The sequence below is a fragment of the Larimichthys crocea genome, chromosome VI, assembly GCF_000972845.2.
Source record: "Larimichthys crocea isolate SSNF chromosome VI, L_crocea_2.0, whole genome shotgun sequence".
Lineage (NCBI taxonomy): Eukaryota > Metazoa > Chordata > Actinopteri > Sciaenidae > Larimichthys > Larimichthys crocea.
Window position 1 is genome coordinate 11,191,666 of NC_040016.1, and position 27,947 is coordinate 11,219,612.

Here is a 27,947-nt window from a genome sequence, read left to right on the forward strand (position 1 = left end):
AGCCCTCCGAGGCAAATGCACTTTGTGACTTTGGGCTATATAAATAAAATTGATTTGATTTGATTTTGATTTGATTTGATAATGTTTAACTACTAAACAGATTTCAAGTAATATTACTTTTCCATGCAGATTATAGGATGTAACAGGAAAAGCAAAAAGGACGTGGGTTGGCTGTAAGGACGAGAGGATTGTTGAGTATTTGCTGCACATTTAAGCTCACACAGAGCTTGTATGTCATACATAATCCTGTGTAAGAACAGTTCACTACATACACACATTAGAGATTAACTATACTGAGTTTACGTGAACATTATGGTTACTCTTTGAGAGAGGTGCTTCTGTGGCTCTGGAGGAGCTTCACAGATTACACTGAGAGAGTTTGTGTCCATATATTCCTGATGTCAGGACAACAACCGACAACTGTGGAATTTGGGGAGAAGAAGAAGCAGGGGGTCATCCTCTTTAATATCCACAGCTCCATCGGGTAGCTTGGTGTCATAGGCTGTGTAAAATATTGTAGTATCTGTGATGTCAGCCACAGGTTTCCATGACATGTTCTGTAGCCAGCCTCAAGTGCCTGTTAGAGGGACTGCATACACTGTGCTGAGCTACAAGTTAACCTGTTAACTACTGTATTTTTACAGTATAAATCAGCACAGATCAAACACTGGCCTTTGGTTTTCACAAATTTTGTATCCACTGTAGTTTCTCCTACATGCTTGGTGGGGGGGAGGGTGTAGTCTGTTGGTTGCAATCTGCAACCTCGGTGCTAGATGTCACCAAATCACATCACACTTAACCTTTAAAATCCTTGATTAAAATAACTCAACCCAAGATACATCAATGTAAAACACATATAAACCCATAAATAAATAAATAAATGAATAAATGTGTTAATGTAATAGTGTCCTTTAATATTCCAGCTAACTTCAAGCCCCCGTACAATACGTGAGTTGGTATTGTCTCACGGGAGCTAATCCACTTAATGAGCTGCATTTGGAGCTGAAGGAGACTGAGTCTGACAGGAGAGTGTGAACTAATACAGTCGCTGTCACATCACGTATCATTACACACTCATTCACTAAAAGAGATCCAAAGAAAGCTGTGGTGTCCTGGTGATTTTGTGGTGTGTCCTCAATTTGCTTTATTATGGAATGGCAACATTTGAATTGTCTTCTAAATCAAGCAGAAACAGAAACCAAATGTCCAATTATATTCTAATTAAATTAAAGGCTTCTGCACTCTTTTGTACAGCTCTGTGGAGGGCAGTGATGCATAGTACAGCTTCTGTGCTGGGATCCATGTCTGCTTCTCCAAAATGAGCTGACTGCTGCCCTCCTGTAGATAATACACTGACTATGGGTTAGTACCTCATACAACGCCACTTCAAACTATCCTTGTTATATGTTCCCTGTCACCGTAAAAGACACAAAACAAAATCCAGTGATATACATTTTAGGTCTTATTGCCCGACCTTACCTGACTGCTGTCCTGTGTTATGCATTATGAATCCACAGACCACAGGTTAATGTGGTCAGCCAGAATGCATCCTGTATTTCTGGATTTACTCATGTGACTTGTGAACATTTGAAATGCTGTCACTCACTGGGTTCTACTTCATGACTCATTCATTTAATCAGTAAATTCAGTCACAATCAACATTTAAAAAAATAAACACAGTGACACAGATTTTTGTGTTTCCTTTGCTTTATGTATTTATGAGTTTTGTGTTACAGTGCACCTCTGTTCCATTTTCTTTGTTGGTCTTGAGTTGTCCTTTTGGGGTTAGAGGCTTATTTCTTAGCTTTTAGCAGCTTGTCCAGTTTATTCATCAATGCTTTTTGACTTTTATGTTTAAAATGTGCGTTTTCATGATCTCATTGTAAAGTGAAATATGATAAGCTATGTTAATATCAGATGATTTTATTGGCTCAGATTTAGATCATTAAAACAAAAACGAATACTGCCAATATTCAGCATAAACAACTGCACACATTCCACTCGTGTAAAACAGATTTCATAATTACTAAAAAGCAGTTATCTTTTCATGAATGACGTCTGCACGCTGATACAAACATCATGTTTGATAAAGTACAAGTTTATTGTTTGCTTCTGAAGACAGTAAATGAGGTCTCACCTCACACATGAGCAGACATAGTTTGCCACAGTCGTTAAAAAATGTAAAAATCTACTGTTACCATGGATGACAACTCTTTTCTTTGTCCCATTAAACAAGGAAAAACAGTGAAATTCATTGCTGTTTCTGAGGCTGATTCTTTACCTATAAATAAATGTGTTTTCAGAGGGTTTTTTTTGTATGCACTGTCTTTGTAGCTGATGATTTGTGGTCTGTCACAAATACCCAAATAAACAGTCCTTTAAGTTACTGTGGCAAAACTGTGTGTTTACATATGAAGACACCAAAAATAATTCCTTTAAATTCTCTTCAAAGACATCACACTCCAGATAAAGGAGTTACAGTAGATGTAAGTCGCTTTCAGTCATATGAAAGTGAATATTTCCCCCCCGGTTCCTGTGCAGACTGTGTAGGACTTCTTCCAGCTCGAGCAGGCCAAAGGGAGTTTTACAGTGGTGGCTGTGCGTATCAGGTGATACATCCGTCTACAAGGCCGTTGAGTGACTTACTTCACCCAACTGATACTGTGCTTGAGATTGTGATTCACACTGTTTGCTCTGGCCTTTGAAATTGAGCTTGTGGAATTCACTCGTTATGGCCTGCAGAGATTTCCCTTTGGTCTCGGGCAGAAACAGGCCAATGTACAGAGCAGACAGCAGGCAGACCGCACCGAAAGGCACAAAGCAGAACTCGCTCAGTTCACTCTGGAAAAGAAAGGCAAGGTGTCAGATAAATGAATCATTAAATGTTTAACTGTGTCTCTAAGTCTTAAACACCTCCAAGCTATTTTCTACACTTGTATACGTAAACATATACAGAAAACTATTTATGTTATTGGGAATGAAATAACAACATAACTTAAAATTCTACATGTTAGAAAGATCATCAGGAACTAAGATGAAGCCACAGTATCTCATGTTGCATTTACCTTCATGTTAGCTTGTAGTCTCCTTATAAATGAATTAATTAACAATGTTCCATTTAAACCTAAAAATAAATATGTAAAATTTACAATAAAAGTATATATTTTTAGCCTATTTGCCTGTTATTAGATGGTATACAGTAGAGAGAGACACAGCAGTATGCCAGAACTCTTTTAAATAGCGTCTTAGTTTTATCTTATTAATCATGCTGCAGCTGTATTTGCACTTTGGTTTAAATTTATAATTTTAATAAGCTACTCTCTATGTATGAATGCTTGTTTATCGTCACTTAAATGAATGGGCACATGTATGGACAGACGTTGACAGTTGGATGGATGCAGTGCCGAACTGACCACTAAAAACGGGAAGAGCATTCCAGTGATGAAAAGGTTGATCCACATCATGGAGCCAGCGATCATGTAGGCTGCTGGACGAGCAGTCTGATTGAAAATCTCTGTGGGCAGGACACCAGTCACTCCGGCTGAAATATAAAATGTATCAATCAGAGTAATCTTTATCACGTCACATCCTTAGAAATATAAATACATACACAGTGTGTGTTGTAAGACAGTTTAGCAGCACTAATAAATCCTGTTGAATGAACACCTCTCTTTATAATCTTCAAGAAGTGAGGAATTTGTTGCATAACTCTTGTGTTAGACTGCACTGGGCGCACCTTATAAACTGTTTATCACCTGAAATGTGCCCAGAGGAGACTATTTGAGTTTTTATGCAGACGGTAACAGCTGTTGAGATGTGTGGGGAGCAGTGTGTTTATGGCTCATTTGGATGTGAAATGGTCCTCATCATCCAAGTTAATGTTTTGGAGTTACATTTAGCATTTTTATAGTTGCAGGGAGAAAATTACTAAAACCGTATTGAAGATGTTGATGTATTACAGAAATTTGAAAACCAGAATGCAAAAAGTGTTTAAATGGAACATCTTGATTGGTTCGACAGAACGAGGACTGATTATTTTAATTCCATCGATACATCTTGAGATGAGATTTTATCTGATGTTGTGTGTTACACATAAAAATAAAGAAGTTAAACTGACCTGGTCCCATGCCAAAGCTGAGAATGTAGGTGAAGATGCAGGCCATGCTCAGATACGACATCCAGGATACATGGTTCTGTTTGCATGTGGAAAGAAAAAAAAATCAAATATCCACAGTATCCACCAGATCAAGAGGTTTGACTCTTTTATATTTCACAGATTGACGAGAGATTTGAGATGTCTTTAAAAACTCAAACTCCAAATCTTGTAGCAAAATCCAGTGAAGTTACTTAAATCATCTTTTACTCCTGTTGTCAATCTACTTTGTGTTTTCACCCAAATAAAAGTGTTGACTTCTGATGCCTCCTAGTGGATTGACTGACACAATGAAACATAGATTTCACTGGATTTCTGTTCCCACAGTCAAATCAAATCAAATCAAAATCAAATCAAAATCAAATCAAATCACACACTCAACACATCACTTTTTTTTTTTTACAGCATTAATGTGTTTTCATCTGCATACAGTGACACAAACGCATGTGTGATAAATCTACTACTATATTTTTTAGATATTCAGTCAATCTGTGATCTTAACAATTACAAAGACAATTTAACATCCACAAACGCAGGAATACAAACCAGACTGTTGAGGATAACTCATAATTACTGCACTTCATCATAGAAAACTCACACATGCTAAATTATTTTACTTGAACTTTGACACATTGAAGATATATGTATGATTTATCAGGAGTATGCATTATGTAGGTCATATATAAGTGATTCACCTGAAACGACAGAGCAATTGTGAAAACAACAGCCCAGATGGTCATGAGAATGAATCCTCCCATCAGCATGAACCTCCGGCCTTTGCGCTCTATCAGCAGGTTCTGAAAATATCATGTTTAGTTGGTGTATTCCCAGAAACATGAAACTCATGGTTACCTGCTGCCTTATTAAAGGAATAGTTCTACATTTTGTGAAATATGTTTATTCGCTTTCTTGCAGACTTGTTTCATGAAAAAAGATCGACTCCAGTCTGATATTCAGTGGCTTAATGTATGGCTTAAGAGAATGACCAACGATCAACATGTTACAGCTTAATTAGATTTTTTAAGTCTAAGTCTTCGCATGAAAACAAATAAGCATATTTCCCAAAATGTCAAAATAAAGACACAGTCCATCTAAAGATATCCAGGAATGTTTCTTGTGTCTGTAATTAGCAGTTAGTTAGATATGCACTCATGTTGTGATAAAGTTAACATCATATACTCAAAATTCTCGACCGTGAAATGAAGTGTAAACTCCATTGCGTGGGATTGTTCGTAGTCCTCAGCGTGTGTTAAAGCTGTAACAGGAATGCAGTCTCTCTTTGGCTCGAACAGGTTACATAACAGGTACTTACACACAGTATACAGGCTGTGAATTCACATGTCCCAGTGCCAATTGTGATATACTGGACTTTTTCAGCAGATACCCCAGCCTCTTTGAATACATATGTTGCATAGAAGTAAATCTGAAAGAAAAAGCACACGAGGAAACATTAGGGTATGCAGAGCATCATTACAAGTGCTTCAACTGTTATTAAGCTGATTAAACCAACATTTTGTACAACGAGTAACTATGTTAATGCCTTATCCCCTTCCTAAAACTGCAAAGCATGTGGTTAAAAGTCTTGAAAACACATGGAGTATTTAGTCAGCATTTTCTGATGAGAACTTGTTGCAGCTCTGTTCAAATCAAATCAGCTTAGACATGTTATTAATGCCCATATATACAGAGTTAGAATGACTTTTAGTAAACTATAAGCTGCTGTAGCAACAACTGTAGCAAGTGGTGATGCTTCAACACCACTGTGCATTATTAATATGACCTGCAGGAACGTAAATAAACCCAGACACGACTCACACTGCTGATGGATCGTCTCAAATTTCTAATCAACCCGACAGAGCAGCGGGCCAAAAAACCATCTGATACTCTTACTATGTGCTTGGTGTCAGTGACACTGAAATGCCGCACTGTAAATGCCATTGATGCCAGCTCTTCTTACCGAGTCGTTGCCACAGAGCTGCATGGCACTGCTGATGATCATGACAGTGATGAGCTGCCAGCGCACTGAGCGATCAGTGAAGAGGTCCCACGGTCGAGCGGGTCTCATGCCTTTGGTTTCAGCTTGTTCCTCCAGGATCTCATCAAGCTCGCTGCTCTGGACCTCACAGCCCCGCAGCCGCCTCAAAGCTGACCGAGAAAAGTAGCACAAGTTAAATAACTGTGTGTTTTTTCGGCTATAATTTATTATTCTGTGTGTTTCATGCATATTGCATACAGTTTAAGAAAGGTATAATATAATCTGAGTTGACAGCAGTGGTCAATGAGTACTCAGATCCTTTAGTTAAGTATGTAAAAGTACTAATACAACAGTGTACAAGTACTCAAAATTGCTTATGCGCCTTCCTGGGTTGCAAGATTTCTGCACCCATGCTTTAAGCTCTAATGTATTTCCTTTTTTTGGGGTGAAATATTGGATAATTTGATTGTTATGTATCTCTGGTAGTACTGTTATATAAAATATGACTGGACACTGTGACACATTTGTCACATAGACATAAAAACTCCAGTAAAGTACATTAAAACTGTACTTAAGTACCTTTTTACAGTACCCACCGTTAATACAAGCCTCCTTGTCGCCCCTGTCGATGAGCAGGTATCTGGGACTCTCTGGGAACCACGGCAGGGTCAGGAGCTGAATGAAGCCAGGAATGGCATTGCTGGCAAGAAGATACTGCCAACACCACTCACTGCCCAAAATCTCTCTATAAATAAATAATCCAGAGTGTTACTGTGAAAATATAATATACGGCACATATTTGTTATTTCACAGTGAAAGATTAGCCTAGACGAGATTGTGTCCATACCTGAGACCGACAATCTGTCCTAACACTACCCCGAATGCTGTGAAAACAGCTGATGACAAAGAGATAGCCCCTCTTAAGTGCTTTGGTGCACTTTCTCCAAAATACATGGGCTGCACATTCATGCTGACCCCTGCAAAAACACACAGTGTCTTTCTGTAGAGCTTATAAATTTTAATTAAGCTTCTTCTGCGAATCATCAGTAAGTATATTCAAGGAAAATCAAAAAAAGGCATAACTAACATATTCATATATAACCTACCAGCGTTTATTCCAACCAGGACACGTGAGATGATGATCATCTCAAAAGACTTGGCAGCTCTACTTGTCACAGCAAAGAGCGCGCCACTCATGAGGAAAATGTTGTTCAATAACAGGCATTTCTTCCTTGGGAAAGAAAAATAAAGGACTAGATGGACAGTTGATCAGTGAGAGACAGACTTTCTGTTTGTAGATCAGATATATTATATATTTATTTATTATATATAAAACAATAATATTACCCCCAAACCAGCAATGAATATATTCAATTACTTGTGTAGATAAAGACTAATGTATCTCTTATCCTCCTGAGACCCAGAGGAAAAAAAGTTTTTTGATATTTTCATGATAATTTAAGTATTGTGGTTGAAGGAAACATATTGCATCAAAAACATTGTTTATTTATTTTTTATGGACTGTCCCTTGTAGTGGACATCGGGTCTTGTTTGATACAGAATGTAGTGATGTAATGTTATAATACTGAATTCATTTTTATGTTTTCCTCTCCTGGAGCTGCCTCCTTTCCGAGGTGGAGGGGTCTGTGTGTTCCAATGATCCCAGGAGCTATGTTGTGGGGGGATTCATGCCCCTGGTAGGGTCACCCAAGGCAATCAGGTCTTAGGTGAGGGACCAGACAAAGCACAGCTCAATTCCCCTGATTAATATGGATATCAATGGAGCCGGGTCTCCCTTGCCCAAACGTGGGTCACCGGGGCCCCCCCTGGAGCCAGGCCTGGGGGTGGGGCTCGTTGGCGAGTGCTTGGTGGTCGGGTCTTCACCCATGGGGCCCGGCCGGGCACAGCCAGAAAGACATGGGCCCCCCTTCCCATGGGCCTACCACTCATGGGAGGGGTCTCAGGGGGCAGGTGCTGAGAGAGTTGGGTGGCAGGCGGAGGCAGGGACCCTGGCGGTCTGACCCCAGGTTGCAGAAGCTGGCTCTGGGGACGTGAAACATCACCTCTCTGGCGGGGAAGGAGCCTGAGCTGGTGCGTGAGGTTGAGAGGTACCAGCTAGATATAGTCGGGCTCGCCTCGACACACAGCGTGGGCTCCGGAACCAGTTTCCTTGAGAGGGGTTGGACGCTCTACCACTCTGGAGTTGCCCCCGGCGAGAGGCGCAGAGTGGGGGTGGGAATGCTTGTTTCCCCCCGGCTCAGCGCCTGTACGTTGGGGTTCACCCCGGTGGACGAGAGGGTAGCCTCCCTTTGCCTTCGGGTGGGGGGACGGGTCCTGACTGTCGTCTGTGCCTATGCACCGAATGGAAGTTCAGAGTACCCACCCTTTTTGGAGTTTTTGGAGGGGGTGCTGGAGAGTGCTCCCTCTGGGGAGTCCCTCGTCCTCCTGGGGGACTTCAATGCTCACGTGGGCAGCGACAGTAAGACCTGGAGGGGCGTAATTGGGAGGAATGGCCCCCCTGAAATGAACCAGAGCGGTGTTCTGTTATTGGACTTCTGTGTTCGTCATGGATTGTCCATAACGAACACCATGTTCAAGCATAAGGGTGTCCATATGTGCACTTGGCACCAGGACACCCTCGGCTGCAGTTCGATGATCAACTTTGTGGTCCTGTCGTCGGACTTGCGGCCACATGTTTTGGACACTCGGGTGACGAGAGGGCCGGAGCTGTCAACTGATCACCACCTGGTGCTGAGTTGGCTCCGATGGTGGGGGAGGATGGCGGTCAAACCTGGCAGGCCCAAACGTTCTGTGCGGGTTTGCTGGGAACGTCTGGCTGTATCTCCTGTCAGAAAGAGCTTCAACTCCCACCTCCGGGAGAGCTTCACTCACGTCCCGGGGGAGGCGGGGGACATTGAGTCCGAGTGGACCTTGTTCCGTTCCTCCATTGTCGAGGCGGCTGACCACAGCTGTGGCCGTAAGGTGGTCGGTGCCTGTCGCGGCGGCAGTCCCCGAACTGGAGTGCGGCCTCGGCGGTTGCGGAGGCAAAAACTAGGGTGTGGGATGAGTTCGGTGAGGCCATGGAATGACTTTCGAACGGCTTCAAGGAGGTTCTGGACCACCATCCGGCGACTCAGGTGGGGGAAGCAGTGCACTGTCAACACTGTGTTCAGTGGGGGTGGGGTGCTGCTGACCTCGACTGGGGACGTCTTAGATCAGTGGAGGGAATACTTCGAAGACCTCCTCAATCCCACCAGCACGTCTTCCTTTGAGGAGGAAGAGTCTGGGGACCCTGTGGTGGTCTCGCCCCTTTTCTGGGGCTGAGGTCGCTGAGGTAGTCAAAAAGCTCCTTGGTGGCAAGGCCCCGGGAGGGTGGATGAGATCCGCCTGGAGGTCCTCGAGGCTCTGGATGTTGTGGGGCTGTCTTGGTTGACATTTCTCTGCAACATCGCGTGGACATCGGGGGCAGTGCCTCTGGACTGGCAGACCGGGGTGGTGGTTCCCGTCTTCAAAAAGGGGGACCGGAGGGTGTGACCGGGGGATAGGGGGATCACACTCCTCAGCCTCCCCTGGAAGGTCTTTTCAGGGGTCCTGGAGAGAAGGGTCCGCAAGATTGTTGAACCTCAGATCCAGGAGGAGCAGTGTGGTTTTCCGGGAGGCGGCCTTGGGGAAGACCCAGGACACGCTGGAGGGACTATGTCTTTCGGCTGGCCTGGGAACGCCTCGGGGTCCCCCCGGGAGAGCTGGATGAAGTGGCCGGGGAGAGGGAAGTCTGGGCTTCCCTGCTTCAGACTGCTCTAAATCTGAACCTCCCTCCACAATTCTTGGCAAAATCCTCTCTGCCATAGCCCCCTGCTCCCTAATGTATTAAATTGGGGGTTAGTGAGTCCTGATGTCCACTACAAAGGACATTACATAACAGTTGTGTTTTGAAAGGGTTAAAATTACTGTGCCTTTCTAAAAAATATTACTAAATTGAAGTAAAGACTTTGATATTAAAGAAAAAAACTTGATTTTTACCAATAGAAACCTGATATCTGCAAAAAAAAAATGTTGACCTAACTCTCTTGTTGTAAAACATGGATGTTTTATTTTGAAAAAGACAGTGTATGTGCTGTGTTGGCCACAACTGGGGCATCAAAAGAGAGCCCAGGATGTCCTCTTGAAGGGACAGTGGGATTCAGATAGATTCCATAAGTTATGTTTGACTTAGAGGTCTCAGACTCATGTCCTGCACAGAGGACAAAAATGAATTGCTGGGTCTTAGGAGGATATAAAAACTCACCATTATCTACCTTTTTTTATACTCTTTTTGTCACCCATTTTTAAAAATGACTGAATTCTGGCTGAGTACAGCAGTCTGATGGACAACCAGCACGTTGTTGGTTTCAGTCTTTTCATAAGATTTGTTCACAATAAGACAAAAATAGAACAACAACAAGCCTAATGCATTCAAGTTAGTCATAGCAACATGAGCAGCCAAGAATCATTGATGCATGTGTGTTTCTCTGAGAATCATGACAGAGATAGAGGAAAGTCCATTCACACATCCATCCATCCATTACACTGGGGAACACAATTTTTGTTTAGTTAGGTCTGACAGCTGTTTTTAACTATTTTTCAGGTTTGTTTAGTTAGGTCTGACAGCTGTTTTTAACTATTTTTCAGGTGCGAAATCCAAAACTTATCTCACATTTTCTCCATCACGTCAAGTTTTTGAACTATAGGATCCCTGTTTTCTTAAAAAATATGAAAAATACTGTATTTAACAGATTGGTGCTTGTTTTCACTAAACAAAAGTAACAGTCTGTGCAATGATCTTTTTGCTCTCGCCAAACCATGGGGATACCAAATGCCAACTTTTCATGTGTTCTTTTGGTCCACGTCCGTAAACCCTCGACACACTGCTTGCACACTTTGTGAGGGGCCCGTGGCTTGATCACTGAGTTTTACTTTAAAATATGCAAAATATGCTTGTGTTTGACAAATGCACTGATGTTTGCCCTCTTTGACTTGGAATGATGAAACTACCACAAATATAGCAAAAGGAGTCAGGGTTGTTTAGGCATTTACGATGAGAAGTAGCAGGAGCAGACATGATCTGGAACAAAGGAAATATATACCTATGAAAATAAAACAATAAGATGGAATAGTTACAAGCTTTGAAAACTACAAAAACAGCATGAAACCAAATAGAATTTACAACGGTATGCCCATGGTTACAAGGTTAAGAGAAAAGCCAGCACAGATCCTCTTCCTTCCTACTATGCTGGCTTTCTGTTTGCAGATATTGATAGTACTGACCTATTGGGAGCTGCACACACCTCTAACCGCACTGTCTCAATTGTGACTGCACAAACATGTTGCCACATAGCTGTAGATGAGTCCAATCGTAATCAGCTGGCAAGTCTTACTACAGCTGATCAGTGGAATTTTGCTTATCTGGAGGGTAAGCGATGGAGAAAAAACTTGACGTGCTAGAAAAAAACTGACTAGTTTGAATCAGCATAAAAATCTAACCATTCGCATAATCATTCACTCAAATTTCAATTTGTCACCTACTCATGCATTCATTCATTTCCATATGGCAGCATGAAGCAATATGTGGCATTACCTTCCGAAGCGTATGGTCATAGGTCCTGCTATAAGAGCCCCTGCCAAGCCCCCCAACGAGAAGATGGAGACAATAATTGTCCAGACCAGAGTCACCTGGTAGTCCTGCAATTGCATGTCCCAGCGCTCCAGGAATGTCTCATTGATAAAGGTTTGAATAAACTGTGATAAAAGATAAGACTATTAAAGCTTCCCTAAGTTAAACAAACACACACTTAATCAGAATATTGGTTAAGGATGACACTTATGACCTCTACGCAAAGAGTTTGTTCGTATGTCTGTCATAAAATGTGTGTCTATTGAACTGTTTGCTGATGGAAGTTTGTGCTCGGCCTAAATGAGCCGACTAAACACTGAGGAATGAGGAATCCAGAACTAATTTCAACAGCACAATACAATTGGATATGTTACAATGAGAATGACTAATCACAGACACAAGTAGCCTAATTCTCGTTCGTGCCAATTTACCCTGTGACCTAAATACAAAATATCATTGATGCTGGTCTATGCAGCTCTTACACACACACACACACACACACACACACACACACACACACACTCACAGATGAGCATTGTGAATATTATTAAGCCAAAATGCAAATGTGTGTTTACACTGGTAGATGTTACATTTTGAACATTCACCCTCCAGAGACTTATCAGCTCTGTAAATAACCAATTATACCATATACACCTATACCAACTCAACACACAATCTCACAGTTTAAAAACAAAACAAAACAAAAAAAACTTACAGTTGTGGGAGAGTTCATTATTGCAAGGTTGTAGCCATACTGAAGGGTTCCTCCAATGGCTGCAGAAGCAACCATCAGCACCAATATCAGAGAGCTGCTCTGTTAATGCAGACAGATTATATATTGTCACTCAGTTGCTTCTTCACTGACTGTGAATGTATCATCGATTGCTTCACTGTTACTTCAAACAGCACTGCATCTCATATTTACTATACAACCACAGAGTAGTTCTGCTTTTCAGTCCACGAATCAAACAAATCGAGGATAAACGACTTAATGAAATGTATAATGTACTCATTTACCTTCTGTGCATCAGTATGCTCCATTGTTCATCGAAGGTGGTGGGAAAAAGTGACTTGATGAAGTCCGATGGGGAACCACACAGGTCAGCCCACCTCCTGCTGTAAATACCTTCTTACTGCAGGCACGAGACCTCTTTTGATTGGCTGCAGTTGTGCAACCACAAACCAAAGTAACCAAACACTCTTACCCTCATAGTGCCTCAACAATGAGTTACTGAGTTCTGTTGTGACATGCTATGAAGGTGACAAGAAGTCACCTTTCCAATTTAGGTGAGTATTTAAGAACACAACAACACAGAGGAGAAGAGTTCAGGTGAGATGAGGTGAATTCATTCTGACATGCTGACAAATAAATATAAGATAAAAATATAAATAAAAGTATGACTCTCAAATAAAACAGCTGCACATTGTTGTGGAGAAACCTTCCAAAACGTAATGAAATAACAACACGGAGACAGCTGCTTGTGAATCCGAATGACCCTTTACTTTTCTTTTTCACAACCTTTTATACCCATTTTTACGTCACTCTCACATCACTGATATACAGTCAGATCACCAGATCTGGACTCTCACATCACTGATATACAGTCAGATCACCAGATCTGGACCCAACGGTCCTGTACTTTCTTATAATCATATGTCCGTGTTCTGAGTGTCACGTAAACGTAATATTGTCTATGTGTTTCCCATGAGCCTGCATGGTGTGTGTGTGTGTGGTCGACTCCTTAATCTTGGTTTTGTATGTCTATGTGTGTGCCTTTATCATGTTCCATTCAAAAGTCCATATGTGTCACACAGAACACCACAACATTACATTTACAGTTCAGACAGTTTTTTACGTCCTAAATGTGACATTTCTCCATTCATAGACCTCCATCTGTCAATATCATTTCAGTTTTCACCTCGCATGTGAAAGTGTTGATTTAATGAAGAGATGTAAACATGAACATTCAGTTGTAATGGTGTATCTAATGAAGTGGCCCCTGAGTATCTGACCAGTTTGTGAAAATTGTATGAAACACAGCACACACACACCATGCATGCACCAAAATAAACAACAAATAATAAAGGTCTTAAATCTAGATTTGTACACAAAATTGTTCTGCAGGACAGATACACAACATTATATTATTATAATTAATTGACAGAAATGAAACCATTAAACACATTTGCACTAAATCAATTTAATAAAACCCACCGAGACACAGAAAACTTGACGATTTTGTGACAACTTGCATCGACTTTTAGGGTTTCAGAGAGAGAGTTGAATGAGTAATGAATAAACTCTTCGGCTGTTATAATGTCATACACTTTATTCTCTTCTTCTGAAACAATTTCTTGTATATAATCCTTATCTTTTTATGATTAAGTCTCAAGCAAACCTTAGTAGATTGTCTATGTCCAGCAGATGGAGCTGGTTGCAAATGTTGCTGCTGCTGTTGTTTCTTTGTTTGCAGCTCATGTTGTGTGTTTCAACATCACAAATAGAAAAACGGATTGCATTTCCTCTCCAATTCTCTCCACAAAAAAAAAAAACCCACTAACAAAAACTGTAGTTACTATAATAAGAGCAACCCTCTTATTACAGAAACTATGACTTTTGTTAAGTAGTAAAATAAAAGAAACTGATCCATCCCTTTAAAAAAAACGGGTTACCTATTCATTAAAGCGACCCTTCAGCAGTTGCATTTTTCCTTCAGATGACCGCTGAATGACTTCTTCTTCACATCCTCGCTGATATGTTTTACAGAAGGAAACTAGCTGGATTTATCCCCCCAGGATAAAGGCCACAGATAAAAAAGAAAAAAAGAAAAAGGAGAGGCATTGTGGGACTATTAGGATGATGAATGTCTATTATTGAGAGCAAGTGTAGAAGAAATGCAGCATGCACAGTCATGTGTGTCTGAAGCATTCCTGGAAAGTTTGGCAGCTTTCATGAACCTGTTAAATGACGTCATGACACTGTTGACAAAAGGTCAGAGAGTGGAGCATTAGGAATTATGCTCTAGTAATAACATAACATAACATCATGTTCTGGACAAACACTGCAGATGACAGATGAATGAACAGACGGACCAGCAGAGCTATTCTTAGGCTGCACTGAAAAATGAATCAAAAATGACTTTTATTCGCATTAAAACTGAGCGATAAATAAAGGCATGTAGATGAGTTCATGTTTTTTTTATAGAGGGCTTTACAGTCTGTACATACACACACTATTTCACTGTCACATATCAAATAACTTACATGTGATTTTATTTTAAATGTATTTACAATAATTCAGTGTGTTGCAGGATGCCGTAAAAAGTACTGTACACATTTGAGGTACATAAATATTTCCATTGTAGCCATTTAAAGGCAAATGTTTTTATTCCACTACATTTTTCATACTCTTATTAACTGATCATTTTGAATTTGATAAACTATTCCTTTAGTGTTTGAGAAAATTCTCCTTCTTCTCACGCTGCACAAACTATTTTAAACCTCTTGGATTAGCTGGAAAATGCCACATAATAAAGCTGAAAAAGGAGCTGTTTTTCCAGGGTCATTCCAAGTTGTTTCTTTTTTAGAGATTCATGGCTCTCACAGGGCAAAACAAATGCTGATCTTATAGAATATGATGCATTTCTGTAGATTAAGCTACCAAACAGTAAATAAAGTAGTTAAAATGAGCTCAAACTTAAACATCTACAGCATTAGAATACAATATAAACATCAATGCGGCAGGAATTTGAATCCAAAAAGCATCATATATGATAATAAAACACTGTCAGGGGACTGTTTTACTGCAGAATGAGGAGTCAAGTGTTTTGAATGCACTTGCAGTGGATTATTTCATTTTCCCCCAGATTAAATAACTTCAATTAACTTTAATTACCTTGATTTAAATACTCAGGCTAAGAGGCACCTGAATTAAAACAAAAGGAGTGTTATATTGAGGTCAGTGTGAGATGATACCCTCCTCCTCCTCCTCCTCCTCCTCCCTCTGTGTCTCTAATTGGTCAGCCCCTGACAGGATTACACGAGTTTCCTCAATTGAACACAGAGAAGTTAAACGCTCGGACACCCTGCACCCTCTCCTTTTTTTTGACTGAAGACTAAAGACTTTGCTACGACTTGATCTAAATCGACGCTTCAGATGTGTGTAAATGACACCGGTGTGCAGGTCTGTGATCACGGGATTAAATGTTTTGTGCGCTGCTGCTGCTGCTCGCCCTGCAGCCTGCCACACTCCTGACTAATGTGGTTTCCTAACACACGCCCGCATTTCAGTGAGGCTGTCCGTCAACTTGCTATAGTTTAGACTACAGGTCGACATGATGACTCGGATTTTCTGGGATGCAATTTTTCTCATAAGCGGTGAGTTGTTTTTTTGTGTTTTTGTTTTTCATTGGTGTCCATGTCTGATTCTGACTTTTAAACATTCAGATAAATATATTGATTAACTATTCGAGCTAACAGAGTTGAATGACAGATTAATCTGTATCATTTCCACTGGATTAAATGCAGTATGAATCAGTATAATACTCCTATCCTAGTCTAAATATGAAGTGTTTAACCATGGCACTGTTTTGCTGCTTGTATTGAGTTTGCTGTGGTGGTTGATGGTATTTTATTTATCCTCTTAATTAAGCATATTTAAACTGAAGTGGGTGTGTTGTTTTGATGCATTTCTGTATTATACATTTTTTATTTCTAGGAGGGGGAAAAAGCGAGAGGTTCTTATTATCTTTGAGTATTTGTCAAATTTTATTTAAATCAAATCACCTTCTTGTGTGTTTACCATCCGGTTTGTGTCCCTAGCTGTGTGTTGCGTGTGGTCACAAACAGTAGACCTGCTGTATTTATAGTGCTTTGGTCTCATCCTTTTAGTGGATGCTTGACCCTGTTACTATTGTTGAGTACAAGTTACTCAATGAAGCATCGATATGACATAGAAGACCAAGTCACATGATCATAGTTGTCCAAGGGCAGATTACTGGGACAAAGGTGGTCTATCATATAAAGATTATGTGACACCTGGTTTTCCTTTTGGGAGAAAAAAATCACAATATAGTAATATATATTTTTTTATATTCCTATAGGTACTTTTAGTATGTCTGTGGTACTCAATGGTGAGTTTACGGTGAACTTTCTTGTGTTTTTGTTCTCATATTCCTGCAGGGATTTGTTGTTATTTCTATATTTTCTCACATCAGGACTGTGTAATATGTTAACAGCTGTTTATTTTACTCTCTACAGGTTCCCTCTTTACATTTGGAGCAGGGCCGAGCAATTCAACAATTATTGAAGCCAGCATTTCCATCGATACAAATTCCACCGCCATTTCGAACATCTCGACAAGTGGCTCTGTAACAACCAGCAGCAGAAACACAACTACCACAACCACCGTGACTACAACAACAGATGCCCCTCCAGTTAAAGGTAAGTCTCAGCACGAAAGTTGAAGCTCATTGAAGCCTTTCCAGGAAAACGATCCCCTGATGCACTGCCTTGTTGCTTCCACAGTAGGCGTTCTTTATCCAGTGTTATTTTCCTGAGGTGTTTTGCTGTTATTTCTGTATTTTTTCACATCAGAGCTTGTATTCATTATTTATTTTCCTCTCTGCAGATTCTCTCTTTACATTAGAAACAGAGACGAGCGATTCAACGATGAATGAATCAATAATTTTCATCGAAACAAACTTCACTGCAGCTTCAAATACATCGACAAGCAACTCTGCGTTAACGACCACAACTACTGCAACTTCTACAACTAACATCCCTCCAGTTAAAAGTAAGTTTAAGAAAAGTCGTCCTATGTCCAGGCAAGTGAAGGTTCAAGCTTGTTGTCGAGCCATTTCCATTAAGAAACTCTCACTGCTTCCACAGCAACAGAGTTCTCCAATCTGTAAAGCTTCCCATCGAGCTGAAGTGCATCAACACATGCAGACAGTGTGGCGCTCGCTAATAATTGATCCTCTTAGCGTGAGTAAGTGCAGCAAATTAAAGATTATGAGCAGCACATATGAGCAGGATATTTAGCAATTTCACAAAAAAAGCTGCTGCACCTACTAGTGTATTGAATTATCATGTGAAAAGCACCTTACGTGCCCTAAAGGCTGGTTTCTGTCTCAATGTTTCTCTCGTTCGACTGCCAAAATCACATGGAAAGGGAGAGGGGTTGGTAGGCAGATGCCTCAGGGACAACAGAGGGCTTTCACAGTCTGAAAGAAGGAGACAATACATGTAGGCTGCAATCCAAAAGCCCATTTACCGTTGGAATGGAGTGTGTGACGAAGGCTGTAATGCAGCTATCTGTCTGGATGTTCATCCTCCTTCCCACCCTGAATGCGACACTGTGCATCTGTTTCGGCTGCTCGGGAGACACTGACGTCTGTTTGAGTTAGTTATGTAGGAATTTGTCTGACTGTACAGCTTATGTGTAAGAAATGTCGTGTTTTCTGTGTTGCCTGTGTTGTCTGGGTGTTCATTTAATCAGATATTTTTGTCCCGAGTGAAAACTGAGCCGGTCGCTTAAAGGCTTGAATTTCTGCTAAAGAACTGTGGTTCCTTCAGGGATGTGCTCTCTCCTGAGTTCTGATCTAGGTTGATGGACAGAGGTTTTTGTTTGCAGTGTCCCATCGGGACTTCTCTTGACTCTAATTGTCCCTCCCAGGTGCAGTGAGAGTTGTAAGCCACCATAAATCCACACGCAACCGGTAACAAAAGGCTTCAGTCTACCGTTGGTGGCGTGGGTGTCAGCTTTAGGCTTTAGTACATGCTGTTGTTTCAGGTCTCTGCAGGCTAAGGGTATTTTTAGATTCATGCGCACTTTGATTATATTTGATATTATAATTTAGGGTGTAATTCGTGCCCTGAAGAAGGTGGGTTAAGGTTAGATGCTTCCCTGTGCCTCAGTGGATTGATTTGCATCAATTTTGATAAAAAAAATATTTGCGATTTCTGGTAAGAGAAAAACTAAAAAAACACTACCCTGAACTTGCCAATGCTTTGACACATCTCTCACTGCCAACAATGTCTTGTCTTACAACCTCACAGAGTTTGTGGCGGCAGCTGTTCGGTCTCATTTTGATGACTGTCCAGACTCCCATCGCCATTTCTGCTTCCATGGCTCCTGTCGCTTCCTGATATTAGAGGAGACACCTGCATGTGTGTAAGTTGTTGCCAGAATAGGTGAAATTACTCTGTATAGTTATTGTGCTAACATCATTTCACATTTGCAAAACAAGATGCTTGACCCACTTCTGCATTTCAAGATTTTCTTTGGTCATTTTGGTGATTCAGTCACTGCTTAGCTGAGCAGTGAGGTCTGAAAATAATATGTTAAAGCAAAATGCTGCCATTCCTCAAAAGAGACAAAAGAAAATCTAAAGATATTTGGTGCTGTAACAAGTGCAAGGGTGCAAGGAGGCAGAGCATTGTGGGGATTGTGGTTAAAATAGAAAGTGTTTTATTATCAAAATTAGTTTTATATACAAAAGTATGTGAGTTAAATGACATCAGATTTAGGTTTCATTAGGGTCAAAAGAAAACCTTCAATAGTCAATATATTTAGTACTGCAAAAATAAATTTAAAAAAATGTAAATTTGTCCTTGCTGCAGGTGTCATCCCGGCTTTGTTGGGATGCGGTGTGAACATGCAGATCTACTCGCTGTCGTTGCAACGAATCACAGACAACAGACAGTTGCCACGGTGCTGGTGTTGTGCGTGATTGGGTGTGTTCTCATCATGGTGTTATGTACACTGTTACAGTAAGTAATATGCATGACATATCTTATATTTCATTTTCACTGAGGTCATAGCTGATTAACTGTCCGGTGTTTAGGATAACAATTGTAAAGCAATATGAGGCCAATAAATGTGAGCAGGGTCTTTACATCTTTTATTGTGCAGCTGCTGGTGGAGGCAGGACTGTCGCCGACGGAGACTCGCGCATCACTACGTCCTAGAGAAGCATGGAGCGCCTTGCTATCCTTCTGAGAGTGGTACTTAGTTTGTTTTTTGTCAGAAAGATTATTCTATAGTTTCTATTTACTTCTCAGCTACTGGGCTAGTGGGCAGCTGTGGCTCAGGTGGTAGAGCGAATGTGTGTGTGTGGCAGCCTCTGCCATCAGTGTATGAATGGGTGAATGTGACAAGTGCTGTAAAAGTGCTTTCACTAGTCTGGGGATGAAAATAACTGACAAATTTGAAAGTGGTGACATATGAGACATAGTAAACACACATTAAAATTAACCTATGAGATAAATCTGAATTTAAATTAAACCTGAGCAAAGATGTGCAGAGAAATTAAACATGCGTTAAGAAATTAAACCTGTGCTGTACAAATAGAAAATCTGTGGGCATCCACATTTCTGCAATAAGTACAAATAGAAAATCTGTGGGCATCCACATTTCTGCAATAAAAAATGCTTTTTATGGAAATAATATTACAAAAATAGATAATTAAAACTATATACAGTTACAGTTAATAAATGTTCAGTAGATGCTACATCTAGGCAAAAGTACAAGAGAGGCAGCTCAGGTTAGCTCAGTAGGTATCTGTGTGTGCCCCACGTACAGATGCTCAGTCCTACATTTGCAGGTCGAGCATGTGATGCAGATCGAGGGAATCTCTGTGTCAGTCAATCTATACATATTGAGGTATAAAGCTGGAATTGTTCAAAAATGTTCCTTCTGTTAACAAATTGCATTTATTTTTAAATACCTATTTGATCCTAATGAAGATGTAACCCTCAACAAACAGGTCACAAATATGTTTCATTAGCTGGCAACTGTAGTTTTTAGCAAACATAACAAAAACAAGAGTTAATAGTGCTTTTTTAAAGGTTTGTTGCACTTGTAAGTAACTCCAGGAGCGACTGAATATGTGGGATTAAGTCAAAAAAACAAACAAGCAAACAAAAATATATAGAGGGTGTGTGTTGATGGTAATAAAGAGTAATAGTGCAGCTTTTTAAAATTCTTCTGTCAAATATTTATGGCACAGAGGAATGAGACCTATCAGGTTTTAAATACACAGTATTTATACAAATAAATCTAAATAAGTAAACATATCAACCTGATAAGATCTTGAGATCGGTACAGTAAGCAAACTTAAATACTTCAAATTAACTTGTGTGTTTATGATATCTTTTTCAGTGGTTTGAGAAGACATCTTGCTGGAACATGAGCTGTTTGCATCACGCAACATTTTCCAGTTTTCCTCATCTTATCTGGCCCAAAAAACCCTCAGGATTGCATTCAAAGTGGTATTCACAAGTTCTGATCAAGCAGACCTGGCCAGAGGCGAAGAAGCATTATCTTCAGTGTGTGGCTAAGGTAGGCCTGCTTGATGTGGGAGGTTAAATGTTCCATGACATTTTTTTTTTTTTTTTTTTTTTCCACTGACTGGAACTTTTGACCTGCAGCACCATAGGAACGTGTTTTCTTCACTCTTTGACTCTGTGGAAATACCCGCAGAACTACAACAGTCTGTTTGAAGCTCTGAGGATGAAGCTGCTGCCAAATCCTACATGGAAAGAGCTCTGTGTGTCCTGATTACTGTTTATGGCTGGCCTAGAGGACATGAGAAATGATCTACAAAGCCATTAATCATCCAGTGTGGATGTTGAATAGGAACCGTGTTTATTTTGGGCTGCAGGACAACAATAATTCATTTACTTAAGTCAGAAGACCCCAATTCCTATTTTTGTCTTTTAATAACTTGGCACACTTTTCATCCGAACTCTATAAGCACAGAGGACATTTTTAATATATGATGGTGGGGGAAACTGATGCTTTAAAAAAGTTTTGTTTTTAAAGAATGAACTCACTTCACCTGACAGGAATAGGAATGATGGATTTACCTGACTGCTGATGGATTAAAAACATGGATTTCAATCTTTTATCATACATAAATCTTGCAATTTAAAATTGTTCCAATGTAGTTTTGAGAAAAAAAATCATGAATTTGACTCCAGTATTGCTACTGAAGCTGAAATATTTGTCAGTTTTATTTTGTATTCCTGAGCTGTACTTGAACACGTTCATGGATCAGGGGTTTTTGATTTGCAAGCTATAACTGTAACGACACATGCACAACCGGGAGGCCACATTATTGAGTGGTCATATAGTATTGTTGCACTTCGTGATAAAAAACACTGCACTTCCTGTGTAAGGGAGTCACTTGGAATAAGTGTCCAAATGAAGAGAGATGCCAAATACACTCAAGGGAAGAGACACGTCCACCTAAGCATGCACGCACTTAAATCACGGCTTTTATTTTTAAAGGACCAACATGAATCACTTTTAATTTCAACAGTGGTGTGTTATAGCATTGCCTCTGCTTTGAATTTAGATCATTTTAAAGAGAGAGAAAGCCTCTGAAGTTTAATTTAAAACACAATATTTAATATTTGCTTTAAAAAAAAAGAAAAGGAATAATAATTGTTAAAGGAATACAAACTGACTCGGGTATAAAGCGTGAAAAAAATGTAAAATGAATGTGATGGTATTTAAATGCCAAAAGACTCTGAGGGGATGATCCGCTTGTCTTTGTTTACACTATGTGATGAGATCTACATTCAGAATGGGTGTTCATGTCTGTCATTACAGCATTTTATGTGTATATATCGAAAACCGCTCAGAAACGCTCAATGTGTACATATATGAAATGGGTGATCTTCTCATGCATTAACCCCTTACTTTGTCTGATTTACGTTGTCACGATTGGAAAGCCTCCTATTATCTGTTTTCCAATTAAATGAATTCAAAAATGCGAGTGTTTATGTGCATATTTTTATTCACGTATTTCATTAATTGTTGCCCCATCTCTGGAGTCTGTTATTAGGTTCATCGCGTGACCTTCTTTTCACTTCCGAAGCTCTTTCCTTTTTCTCCTTCTCTCTATTTCTCTTTAAATACACCGATTTTCTGATGCTCTGCTCTTCTATTTTTCTCTTTCACTGAATATTTCAAGAATGCCAACATGAACCCTGAACCCCAGGCACAATTGAACAAAGAGCTGAACTCTTGAGTGCTTTTATAGCTGAAGGAAATGTTTTCAGCCCTCTTCTGTGTTGCCATGAATTAATTTATTTTTTGATGTATTGTGTTTTTGAGTTAACAGAATGTATACCCATTCATGTTAAAGAATCTGTTCAATGCACCAGACTGCGTCACATACATCCTGTTTTTTTTTATTTTTATTTCCATTGTATGTCAACGGGTTGACGTCTTCCCTCTCTAATGTGCTTCATCTCCTCTTCTCTTCCCTTTCGCTCTCCACACGAGGAGCTTTGTTTTGTTTTGCAATCCCATTATGTCTGCAATTGGATTTCTGTGGAGCCCTTTTAGAGCCGTCTGGCTGAGCTACTAAACCAGCTTTGAATTAAGCAGCTCTTGTAGGCGCTTCCCCAAAGATACACAATACCCTTTAACATACAAAGGAGTGCCAGGGGAAACAAATGAAATCAATTGAAAACAAGGCAAAGGAAAAAAGGAAATTAAGACTTAATAAAAACTGTGTTCATTCACATTTGGTGACACAAAGAGGAAGCTCTGTCTTGTCAGCATCAGGAAATTCTCTTGAACTCCCTAAATCTGATTTGCTGAATTGTCAATCCCTACTCCCCATAAGAGGCTGAAGCTCTGCTTTGAATTGCAATGCGATTCTGCTCTTTCCCCCCCTTCTGCTTCCTCTTCTGGTCCTTTTTGATCCTCAGCCCAACATTCCCAGTATCTGCCTCTGACCAGATGGTTTGAAATAAGAGTATTTACAAAGGTATTAGGGTTAAGCAACCCTGCTTTGTTCTTTTCACCGCTAAGCACCGAAAACAAATAATTAGGAATGAGGAAAGCACGCAGCTTCTGTTAAAGGTTAAGTTCACCCAAATGACATAAAAAGCAGTGAAATTTTACAGTGTTAGCTGATCCTGTTCAGCTAGAACTGTCGGAACATTCGAGACACTTTCAAACAGCACGAATGTGATGCCACGATGTTCAAATTCATGTTCATAAGTCGATGATTTACATGGTTCGATCCTTTCTGTCTCACCTTCATCCATCTGACTTGAAGGATAGACTCACATTTTTTAGTATCTTCTAATATCTCCTAATATTCACATGCCCATACAGTATGAACATCACAAGAGTTATTTAAGGCTTTGATATTATCACTATCTAATGCGATTACAATGTGTTGGAGACAAAATCCACAGTCCTTACTCTTTGTAAAAAAATAGACAAATCACGTTGGTACTGTCCAAACTTTCAGCCTGAGTATAAAACTCTTTCTTTGTGTTTCACCTGGACCGTGTTTGTTTGCTGAATATATTATAAATGTTCTTTAAATTACAATCATATCAAGAAGGGATGTTTCCAGGGCCAGTACTCACAGGAGAAACAATTACAGCAGCCAAAACCTGTCTGAACATGTGGACTGTTTTAAGAGTGACTTTAACGTATACTTAAAGTTGTTGGTTTAATATCTTCCGTGCTGCCTTTAAGCCATTAATGATGACAAGCAAACAGTGTAAACACAGGAAACTTAATGATCTCAAGCAAGGATCTGAATGAATAATGGTGAATCTGTATGTTGCGGGGTCACCTCTGCACATCTAACACACACAAAAAACTGAATCATTTAAGACCTTTTTAAAAGGAAAAAGTGGACAGGAATGCAGCCACAGTGTCCCCCTCTTTAACTGCACCAGCTGTCAGTTATGGAAGGTTAGACGTGCACAGATGGGTGACAAATTAAAAGAAGGTTCTGGGAAAGTCTGGCTGAGCTTTGTTGCATATCTCCCTCCCCTCAATAAAAAGTAAGATCCTGAATGAATGAGGGGACAAACGCTTTTATAGAATAGGCATTTTAATGGGATGGTTCTGATTCATGTATCGTCTTCAGAAGCAGGTGGTTAAAACATTTCTATCCTGATGGAAGTGGTCTGTTTTCTTCCAACACAACATGTAGCACAAGAGCGTCACTAAATGTTTGAATGATGTGAATCATATGCTATAGTCTTCACCCGACGTCAAACCATCATGTGACGATGCTCTCAAAGACCGCTAAACCGTTCCAGAGAGGGTGGCCTGACACCTTACTGAGATATATATTTTTTGTTTTTTGATTTTTATTGCTCAGAATTTATTTATTTATTTTATTCTGTAGACTTGGCTACATCACAGAAGTTACTTCCTTAGCTGAACCACAGACCTAAGTAGCTGAGTAGCTTTGCACTTGAGCTCATGACTGTTTGGCATTAGTCCATGTGCTGCTGAAGCTGTGACGGCAGCTCCTCCAGGGAGCTGAGCCGATGCTCTTGAGGAATGTCCCATTGTTTATGTTTGTTGTGTCTGTCTAATAGGAACCCGTGGATGCCCACGGATCGAGAGGTGAGGTAATCTTTCACGTAGTGGTCCCCGATGTGAGCTACAGTAGCAGCTGGTACGCCACATTTCTGCAGTGCCTGATCAAAGATGGCTGGACTCGGCTTTGCTATACCTGCTTCCTCTGACGTTATCAAAAAGCTGAAGTGAGACAGCAGGCCACAAGCACGTAAAATCTCTTCCAGGCGGCTATCAAAGTTTGACACCACACCCAGCTTCAGTCCTAGAGAGGAACAACTCTCCAGGGCCTTGTGTGAGTCTGGAAATACCTAAAACAAGGAGACACAATACAATTTTAAGTTCATGTTTTCCGTTCTTCTTGGTCCTCATGGTGTATTCAGCAGATAACACCAGAGAAGGAGCTTTAATTAGTTGTATGTATGTGCCACATGTGTCATCTGTCATTTACCTCCCAGTTCTCTGCATTGCAGAAGTTATGATAAAGGTTGTGAGCCATCGTATTCAGCACGGCTGGGTCCTGTACTCTGCACCGGGAGAAAGTGTTCTTCACCACCCCCATCCACCAAGACCGTCCATCCATGCCCTGTGCGATGCCATAGTTTGGGTATCTGCTGGAGTAATGTCGATACGCATGGTGGAAAGCAGCTTCGACCTCCGCAGGACTGACGTTCAAGCCCAGTCTTTCAGCCTCCTTGCAGTACTGCTCTCCCACAGACGCACGCACCTTCAGCAGGGTGTCCTTCACATCCCACAGCACCCAGCGCAGGCGAGATCGCATTGCACCTACAGAGGTAAGACAAAAGACAGATTAATGTCACAGTGAGACCTGAGAAAAAATAGTGAAATCATATTATCCCAATGTAATAAGCGGTGTCCTACAGACCTTTTTCATAGCACACGTGCCCCAGTAAGACATGACAGTGATCTAAAGCAGCCAAATGGAACTGAGCCAAAGATATTTGGCAAATAGCTTCCTAAAGTCTTGGTCTTGTCTCAGTCTTGATGGATTCTGGTGCTGGTCTCGGTTCAGGGGGTCTTGACCACAACACTGCCTTATGTTGGGTCCTGCACTGATATCTAGACTGATATCTGTCTGTCTTTGAGAGATGTCTCGTGTTAAATAATGGATATTCCTGAATACTTAATCAAAGACCAAAAGCTGAGGGCCAACAAATGCGATAATTCAGCCATGGATGGTGTACTTTTAAGCTTCTTTAACAGAGGACACGTTAACTCACAGGTGTTGCTGCTCACCCACACAGATGTCTTCAATTATTCTGTCTCATTAGACCATTACTTAGGTTGAAGAGGCGTGCAGCTATGCTGGCTGTTACATTAAGTCAGCAGACTTAGATAGAAAGGATATATTCCCACCTTAAAAGGTGATATGTAATCAGGTTGATTAAGTGAAAACACCTGTGTGGATTTGTCTGTTATATTTATGTGTCCCAGTAAGCCAGCATTCACAAAACCAGGACCCTGAAACTAAAGCAGTTAAATAGACTAATTTGTCTAATTACTTGTGGGCCTGTGCTTTCCCTACTGAAACGTGTTTAAACGTCTTTTACAACTTCTGGCTTCCATCAAACAAAAAGGGGTCTTGCTGTTGTGTTAATGACATTTTGTTACTGAAGCTTTTTTTTATTATTTTTTTAAAATGACAATGTAGCCAAAACAAAGCCAATCAGGCGTGAACAAATTTTCCTTTCTTTCACATTTGGAGTCAGATAACAAAGAATAAATTGTGTTAAAGTTGCCTGAAGTTGATACAAAAACCTCACGACTTATTATGAGTAATGCAAAGCCTGTTAACATTTAATGTTTAAAAACACATCACTCTCATTCAGAAAGTCATATTTTGTGTCACATCTACAGCAGTTATGTCCTTAAAGGTTTTAAATGCTTCGTTATGTCAAAAAAAAAAAGCCAAAATCTTCCAGCCATACAGTGTCTGACAATCCTAGCAGGTCATAAATAACACACCTGACTATCTGACTGTACCTGGTATGGATGAACAACATAAACAGTGATATAATATTATAAAAGTCTGTTTATAATAGACTTTTCCATCTGATTCAATTGCACTGTCCTATTTTAACCTGTTTTTAATGTTGTATTTTTGTAATTTAATAAATGTATTTATTGTACGGAGTGACAGAAAGGCGCCTATGAATTAAATTGTATTATTATTATTATTGTTGTTGTTGTTGTTATTGTTACGTACGTCAATTAACGTCAACTGCCACCTGCCCTTGTCGCCTTGGTTACAAGTTCAAACGTTAAACGTACGTTACTAGCTGCTGCTTGTAGCTAGTAACGCTACGCTCGTTACTTTTGTATTTTTAACTACTTGTCAGCCTTTTTTATTGTTTGTTGTTGTTGCACAAGTTATAAAAAAGCCTCTAGCTGCCAAAGTTAAGACATTACCGAAGTCTTCTCGCTGTCAGCGGATGTAAACAAGGTTAGCAGTCACCGTCACTCTTCTTCTTCTTCGCTGCTGTGCTCCGGGCGCAGATGTTGCCATCTTCTGGACATATTTTCTCTATTAACCCTGCCCGAGATTTCTTCTTCTTCACCCCACTTCTAACCACGCATAATCCCGCTAAAGTTTTATTACACCCTCGTCCTCGCTCAGTCTTTTCATTCACGGTTTACTGTCACCTGTTTTTGTGTCACATCCAGCGCAGCAGGCGGCAATGTGATGATAAATGTGGCCGGACCTGCGCATGCGCGACACGAAGAAGAAGAAGACATTTGTACGCATGTGCAAATGATCACATGCAGCGCAAAGTCAAGTCCCAGTCCTTTAGAAAAC

General features: G+C 40.3%; 3 protein-coding genes across 6 annotated transcripts; 1 reads left to right on the forward strand and 2 right to left on the reverse strand.

Annotated features, from left to right (window-relative positions):
* Positions 1-1,707: 1,707 nt before the first annotated feature.
* On the reverse strand, positions 1,708-12,889 carry LOC104931328 (solute carrier family 2, facilitated glucose transporter member 11). The gene is made up of 12 exons (XM_010746316.3): positions 12,796-12,889; positions 12,494-12,592; positions 11,743-11,903; positions 7,235-7,359; positions 6,976-7,105; positions 6,725-6,873; positions 6,111-6,298; positions 5,466-5,576; positions 4,849-4,950; positions 4,118-4,193; positions 3,414-3,541; positions 1,708-2,841 (listed from the first exon to the last, which is right to left on the reverse strand). The coding sequence occupies exons 1-12, from the start codon at positions 12,817-12,819 to the stop codon at positions 2,623-2,625; spliced, it is 1,512 nt and encodes a 503-aa protein (XP_010744618.1). The 5' UTR covers positions 12,820-12,889; the 3' UTR covers positions 1,708-2,622.
* Positions 12,890-15,840: 2,951 nt separating this feature from the next.
* On the forward strand, positions 15,841-22,559 carry tgfa (transforming growth factor, alpha). Of its 3 annotated transcripts, XR_003462486.1 has the most exons (9): positions 15,841-16,155; positions 16,881-16,910; positions 17,038-17,220; positions 17,408-17,572; positions 18,838-18,952; positions 19,402-19,551; positions 19,694-19,785; positions 20,942-21,121; positions 21,211-22,559. XR_003462486.1 is itself a non-coding variant. In XM_019262447.2 (8 exons), exons 1-8 carry the CDS (start codon positions 16,113-16,115, stop codon positions 20,947-20,949), a joined length of 786 nt encoding a protein of 261 aa, XP_019117992.2. In that variant the 5' UTR covers positions 15,841-16,112; the 3' UTR covers positions 20,950-22,559. The 3 variants fall into 3 exon arrangements, 2 of the variants coding, with proteins under 2 accessions (XP_019117992.2, XP_019117993.2); XM_019262447.2 differs by having other exon boundaries at positions 20,942-22,559; XM_019262448.2 differs by lacking the exon at positions 16,881-16,910 and having other exon boundaries at positions 20,942-22,559.
* Positions 22,560-23,774: 1,215 nt separating this feature from the next.
* hdhd3 (haloacid dehalogenase-like hydrolase domain containing 3) lies at positions 23,775-27,914 on the reverse strand. 2 transcript variants are annotated; one of them, XM_027279622.1, is made up of 3 exons: positions 27,794-27,914; positions 25,581-25,915; positions 23,775-25,440 (listed from the first exon to the last, which is right to left on the reverse strand). In XM_027279622.1, the coding sequence occupies exons 1-3, from the start codon at positions 27,894-27,896 to the stop codon at positions 25,045-25,047; spliced, it is 834 nt and encodes a 277-aa protein (XP_027135423.1). In that variant the 5' UTR covers positions 27,897-27,914; the 3' UTR covers positions 23,775-25,044. The 2 variants fall into 2 exon arrangements, with proteins under 2 accessions (XP_027135423.1, XP_010744617.2); XM_010746315.3 differs by having other exon boundaries at positions 27,560-27,831.
* Positions 27,915-27,947: the final 33 nt, after the last annotated feature.